The sequence below is a fragment of the Cebidichthys violaceus genome, unplaced genomic scaffold (assembly GCF_023349555.1).
Source record: "Cebidichthys violaceus isolate CVI_PGR_0920_01 unplaced genomic scaffold, fCebVio1.0.p SCAF_10, whole genome shotgun sequence".
In the NCBI taxonomy this organism is placed as follows: domain Eukaryota; kingdom Metazoa; phylum Chordata; class Actinopteri; order Perciformes; family Stichaeidae; genus Cebidichthys; species Cebidichthys violaceus.
Genome location: NW_027176263.1, coordinates 15,373,138 through 15,380,293, shown reverse-complemented (window position 1 = coordinate 15,380,293; position 7,156 = coordinate 15,373,138). Strand labels below are relative to the sequence as shown.

Below are 7,156 nucleotides of genomic sequence, written 5' to 3'. Positions count from 1 at the left end.
GACTGATGCGCACATTCCCGATACTCTAAATCACACAAAGCACACGTTCAGCACATAGTACAGTGAGATACTTCCTGCTTTCTCTCTCAGGATGGTAAATACACGCTCGACAGGTAAACACACACACACACACACACACACACACACACACACACACCCTGTACCCCCTACGCAGACAAACACAGCCCATGTCTGGTACCCTTGTTATTATGGACGTTCACATGCTGAACCGCTCAGACAACTATTCCTGTGTGAGTCTGTCTGTGTGTGTGTGTGTGTGTGTGTGTGTGTGTGTGTGTGTGTGTGTGTGTGTGTGTGAGAGTCTGTCTGTGTGAGAGTCTGTCTGTGTGTGTGTGTGTGTGTGTGTGTGTGTGTGTGTGTGTTGTTTGAAGCGCTCAGTGTTTTCCTGCTGCTGGTGGAAGTGATTTGGAAAGAATGCGGTGGAAAGGGAGGGGCGTCGCGGCCGTTAAACCAGCGGGGTCGGGCCTCAAATGAAAGTGCGGCGCTAACGAGGGCGGATGCTAATTGAGGAGCCTCCCAGCGTGGCGTCACACACACACACACACACACACACACACACACACACACACACACACACACACACACACACACACACACACAGACATACTGACACAGATTCACATTAGGCCCCCGCTACAGTATGTATACACACATACAGTGAAACAAATAACACCTCTTTAAAAGGAATACTTGGTTTGTGTTTGCGGATGTAAATAGCTGTTCTAGATCTTCTAAATCGTCATTGCAAGCGATTGCCAATCCCCGATGTGATCGAGGTGTGTGTGTGTGTGTGTGTGTGTGTGTGTGGGGGGGGGGGGGGGGGGGGGGGGGGGGGGGGGGGGGGGGGGGGACTTGGGTTCCTCAGCAGCACCCCACCACAGCTCAGCTGCTACAGTTTGGTTAGCCTCGTTAACCACACCGTTCCCAACGTGTGACTTCAAAGCGGTAAGAATAGCGACAAGACAGCGAGCAGAGAAGGGGAAGCAGATGTCTGAAGGGCCCTCAGGCACATGTGCAGAGCAACAGACAAAACACACACACAGAGCTCAGGATCTTACGCAATTCACACTGACACATGCGAATGCATCAGCCCGACTTCGGTTCTCCCAATACCGACTTCCAACTACCAGCGCTCACTTTCCTCTGTCGGCGCGCTCTGGGCTCTACGGACACGACCGCAGATCCTTCCAAAAATCTACACTTGAGTGAATATTTTGCCGTCTAAATCAAATATTATGTTAACAGAATATTCAACCTCTGTTTCACTATAATACATTTAATATTTGACTTCTTTCTTTACAGGCCTGGTATAAAGGCAATAAAGTAGTCTATGAATATGAGATATGAGTTAACAGGTAATTCCTACTCCACCTCAGCACTGTGGCGTTTGGATTGTGGCGTTTTGCTGGCAGCACTCAGTTGTCTGTTTAACTAAGAGGAAGAGCAGAGCTGAGCATAAACACCTTGGTGCTCGTTACTACTCGCTGTAGTTTGTCTCTCTTCACTTCGTGGCACTCAGCCCCGAGCCCATTGCTTCCACCTAAAACCTGAAACGGGTCACGGGACCACAGTGTGTGCCTTCATAGGGACTCTACGGTACTCGTGAATACGAGGCAGCACGGAGAACCAGTGCGAGAGCGTTTGGGTCTCACCTGCTCCTCCGTGATGAGTCCGGACTGCGGGTCCTCGCTGCAGCGCAGAGGCAGGCTCTGACACAGCTGTCCCAGCAGCATGGCCACTTCCTTCATGCTCCGCCAGCAGCACACCAGCACCATCTGGGCCGTCACCCTGTAGCCCTCACCGCCTGGAGCACACACACACGCACACACACACACACACACACACACACACACACACACACACACACACACACACACACACACACACACACACACACACACACACACACACACACACACACACACACACACACACACACACACACTTTAGCTTTGTTACCTAATAATGTAAAGATGTATTTGTCTTATTATGTCATGTTGTGTTGGGTCCACACATACATATATATATAGAACACACACACACATCAAACAGAGCGGTTTTGTTTTCATTATCACTGTAAAGTAACAGTCAATTATGGAATCATTTAATAAGATCCCTTTGTGCGCTGTATAAATAGACCGCTCAAAAGTAAGGTCAAACACCTCCCCCACCAGGACATCAGTGGAACTGCACTCACAGGCATCAATTACTTGCATTGTACTTCACCAACTGACTCCACTTCATTCACAAGTGAAAAATAAAAAAAAGACAGAACTGATGATACAAACAGGCTTTCAGCTCCCGGACGCTCTCCTCGGGACGCCCTCCTCGGGACGCCCTCCTCGGGACGCCCTCCTCGGGACGCCCTCCTCGGGACGCTCTCCTCGGGACGCCCTCCTCGGGACGCCCTCCTCGGGACGCCCTCCTCGGGACGCTTCTCCTCCCCGCTTCAACACATCTGAACGACCGTAACGCTGGACTGCTGAACGGCATCGGCACAGTGACTCACCTGTGTTCGGTGACGGCGTGCGTGCGGTCTGGGTCTGTGCCGTGTCCAGCTCTCTGGCGCTGGTGAAGAAGTCGTTGGTGTCTCTGGGCTGGATCTCCTGCAGGATCCTCTGCAGACCTGCGGTAGTCTCTGTCCAAACACAGCCGAGAAACAACGCGTCACGTTAATAACATCTCCTCACGGGAGGTCCACCACCTTCACTGGAATATAGTTCTATCTATTTCAGTGTTTTTGTTTAGTTTCCATATCATTCTCCTCTTTCCCTTTCACTGCCTGGAATAAACAGCGTTCTTGCTTGAGGCCCATTGAGCGCGTGCGGCGTAATCTAAGGCGGACCTGAGCGTTATACGGCCAGAACCGGCCTGACAAGTGGTCTAAGACAAACCACAACATTTGACCCATTAAACTAAAAAGTCAAAAGAATTTACCTAAATTGGCTTTTATTTTGAAAAAGCTTATTTGTCGTGAGTTGTTGTGTTTCTCATAAATTGTGGGAATAAATACATAATTGGTGTTATTTTTAAAACCTTGCTCTATGCAATGCATATTACATCTTTTAGCATGCTGAGTTTTTTTGTTTTGTTTAGATTTTTTTAATGGACACACTTTTACCCAAAACAGTCAGTCTGTACAGTAGGTTCAAAAACCCCAAAATGTTCCTAATAAAATTATATTTGGAGTGATTTTAAATGTAATAAATGCTCAAAAATAAGTGAACAGTACGTTTTCTATGATTTAATCTATCGATAAAATTAGAGGTTATGACTGACAATTATAATAATTGTTATTCTGACAATAATAATTGTCAGAATAATTAATTGACAATTATTTTGGCCCCCAGCAGCAATCCGGGTATCTCATGTGCCCCCCCCCCCCCCCCAATAATTGCTCACTCCTCATCTAAGGCCTGAATCTGATTACCTGAGTCCGTATCCATGGGGATGAGTCCCTCGGGGGAGGAGCTCTGCACCACAGGGGAGACCACATCAGACATCCTGTAGCACTCAGCGACCAGCTCGGACACCACACGCCTCCACTGCTCCGGCTGACTCAAACTCCTAAACACACAGAGAACCAGCACGTTTACAACCACGGTTTCGGTTGACTTTGCTCTTTAAGTACGCGCCAACAGCAGAAGCAGTGGATCCAAATGGAAGTAGAAGTGTGTGCGTTCAGGAGCTCACTCGGTGTTCAGGTGCTGCAGGACGGCAGTGATGCAGTGGGCTCTGCCATAGAGGGGATAGGAAGCGGCCGCCTGCAACAGAGACGCCTCGGACCTCGACACCTCCGACTGCAGACAGCGCAGCAAGAACTGAACCGCTGAGGAGACAAGAACACAATCGTTAGTCCACTTCATTCAGGGCCAACACAGACGGCAACATTTACTGAGGCGATGCGTCCGGCTCTCACCAGCCAGCGTGTTGAGCTCCAAGACGACCGCTTCGGACGGCCGGGTCGGTAAAGAGGGAGGCCGGAAGTCGAGGCCCCGCTCCTGGGCGCAGTGCAGCAGAGCCAGGCCCAGGTCCGGCTGGTGGAGCAGCAGGTGGAGGAGGTGGGCGGCCGTGACGCTGTCGAAGGGCTTGGTGCTGGTGCTGAGGTCCAGAGCCGCCTGAAGGACGCGGCGCGTCATCTCTGGGACCTGACGCCACAGAGGCCGAGATCAGTAAAACAAGATGGAACACACGCCACGCACTGAGACGTGGATCTAAATAGAAGTTCATTCATATGACAGAAATGTACACGAGACTTTTAACATCGTCATTATGAAATAATCAAAAACAATACTACCAGAAACAGCAAGCTAAAAGAAGAGAGACGCTACTAAAACAATGTCAGTGGTGTCAAACATATATAAGATGACACGTGGAAAGAATCACATTTTGAATATTGACCTGCAGTCCCACAGCTGGCGGCGGGAGTTGCCGTAGTAACGTGGAGGCCAGCTGTTTGACTTCCAGGAAGTTGCTGGCAACGCAGTAGAGGACGTTCTGAGCGTGTGCAGAGGTCACGGCCTCGCCGAGGGCGAACACATCGGGCCCTGAGGAGAAGGCAGAGAGGTAGAGGTGAAGAAACGCAGCCGGGGGGGGGGGGGGCGCGAGTACGCCAAGCCAGCTGGAGAGCCGGGTTGGCGTCGAAGTCGAGAGTCTGGCCAGCGACGGGTGGACTGCTGTGTTCAGGCAGCGACGGAGAGGTGGCTACGTGAAATGTGCCAAGCCTCCTCACTGAGGTGTCCTTGAGTAACGTATTGAACACAACTAGGACCCTATCGAAGGTCGTCGTTTGATATTCACAGCTTATATTGTAGTTTGGAACGTCTGTCCTTAATATGAATAAACCGGATATTCTGAATAACAGAAAGTCAATGAATGAAGCTGAACAGCTTCCAACTCTTTGGTACAGCACTGAGCACCATGTTCTGAGCTCTTTGGTGAAGTGTAGGAACATGTATATGTACTGTGCATAGTGTTAGACCAGGAAGACACATTTGAAGTGTCTGGTATTGTGTATAAAAAGTGTTTGAAAGTTGCTCTATTGGAGTATTGGTAGTGGAAAATAAACAGAACCTGTGATCTCCTAAAGGCAGGTATACAGAGCTTTATGCATTATAACAACTTAATGCATAATTTACCATCATATTCTAAAATGCTGAAATGATTCAGCTGCTTTTTCGGTGATAAGATCAGATATTGTATTGTGTACTACTTCAGCACCATCTTGGATTTGCCATCATGTTACTAACTGCATGTGTTAAGTTTGAGTAGGCCGAGACGACTGCTGCTGCTGAGGTCAGTAGGTGTACCGCTGCTGAAGGTGAAGAGCTCGCCCAGTAGACCCAGCAGGTGGAGGGCCGTGAGGCATTTGGAGAAAGAAGATCCGGGAAGCAAAACCTCCAGCAGCCTCACGCACATCCAGCGCAGGAACTCCTACATCACACACACACACACACACACACACACACACACACACACACACACACACACACACACACACACACACACACACACACACACACACACACACACACACACACACACACACACGGAAAAAAGTTTGATCACTTTTAGCTTTGTTACCTAATAGTCCTTCAGTTCATGTCTATCAACCAAAAGGACTCAGGTGGAACTCAGCGTGTGTGTGTGTGTGTGTACCTTGTACATATGCAGTGTGTGTGTGTGTGTTTGTGTGTGTACACCTTGTACAGATGCAGTGTGTGTGTGTGTGTGTGTGTGTGTGTGCCTTGTACAGATGCAGTGTGTGTGTGTGTGTGTGTGTACCTTGTACAGATGCAGTGTGTGTGTGTGTGTGTGTGTGTGTGTGTGTGTGTGTGTGTGTGTGTGTGTACCTTGTACAGATGCAGTGTGTGTGTGTGTGTGTGTGTGTGTGTGTGTGTGTGTGTGTGTGTGTGTGTGTGTGTGTGTTGTGTGTGTGTACCTTGTACAGATGCAGTGTGTGCTGGTCTCCGTCTCTCTGCTCCTGCTCCCTCTCCTGGATCAGTCTCTTCTGCAGCAGCAGGGTGCTGTCCTTCATCCTACAGAGCAGCTGTAGAGGAAGAGGATTTCAAGCTCCATTGAGTGAGACGTTTTCATTTGGTCATTAAATTGTGTCATTGGTTTCTCCTTGTAATGTGTAGGGAGTTTTGGCACTGCATTCCACTAGAAAAGTGCACTCAGCAGAGCGTAGATCCTCACCCCTCCGAAACAAAGAAGACTTAAATCTCACTCAAAATAACGAAAACAGGGATTTAATTTATCTCATATCGTGCATCACTTTAGAACAGGGGTGTCGAACTCATTTTCACCGTGGGCCACATCAGCATTACTGTTTCCCTCAAAAGGCCAGTTGTAACTGTAAGACTGTATAACTGCAACTACTCCCTAACAGATTGTTAAATAACGGCCTCTGCATTTGATTATTGTTTATATGTATTATAACTTAATTTTATGTTTTTTCTTGGAGGCTAAATTTAGCATATTTAGCTCCGTGTTTGGTGTCAAAATGCCGACGTAAATTGTGTTCCTTCATCACCGACACTGCCTCACAACACAAACTGTGTTTTCTCCTTGAAGAACAAACGTGCATTCGCTTTCCTATCTTTCATTAAATGTAAAAAAAAAAAAACTGCTGTCTAGGGGCAGGATGCCGTTATTTTGCAGGTCACAAAACCGCCATGCATTGTGGGAGATGTAGTTTATGGTCACTGTACACTGTAAAGCAGCATTGACTTTAATTTGAAGGCAATCATATGCCTTTTATATGGAAGCCCATTTCCAGCAACAAAACAAAAATTACAAAAAAAGAAGAAGAGTTAGAAATATCCCCATGGCACTTTTGGTACATCCATCTGTAACCATGACACTGACCGGATGTTTCCAGTTGTTGTTCAGTGAAGGTTGCCACTTCAGCCACATCGGTTTTATTCTTTCTACGTCAGAGCTGCTTCTTGCTTAAAATCCTTCCAACGGTGCGTTTGCTCAGTACAATCCATGTGAAACAGCAAGCAATTGAAGTATTTCATTTCTTCAATGTACTCACAATCCATGTCAAATGTAGATAAACCTAAGCCAAAGAGCTGCTTCTATGACTGTTGTGTTTAAGTATCTTAAAATTTTGACTTTCTATCTCATA

General features: G+C 47.8%; 1 protein-coding gene across 1 annotated transcript in view; it reads right to left on the bottom strand.

The window, feature by feature from the left end:
• The window catches only part of LOC137885138 (tRNA (32-2'-O)-methyltransferase regulator THADA-like), a 78,412-nt gene extending 71,470 nt beyond the window's left edge, over positions 1–6,942 (bottom strand). The window contains 9 exon segments of the mRNA XM_068727292.1: positions 1,674–1,825; positions 2,531–2,659; positions 3,452–3,588; positions 3,715–3,850; positions 3,941–4,169; positions 4,423–4,568; positions 5,331–5,454; positions 5,963–6,070; positions 6,892–6,942. Of these exon segments, the coding sequence (XP_068583393.1) occupies positions 1,674–1,825; positions 2,531–2,659; positions 3,452–3,588; positions 3,715–3,850; positions 3,941–4,169; positions 4,423–4,568; positions 5,331–5,454; positions 5,963–6,070; positions 6,892–6,939 (1,209 nt within the window). The 5' untranslated portion in view covers positions 6,940–6,942.
• Positions 6,943–7,156: the final 214 nt, after the last annotated feature.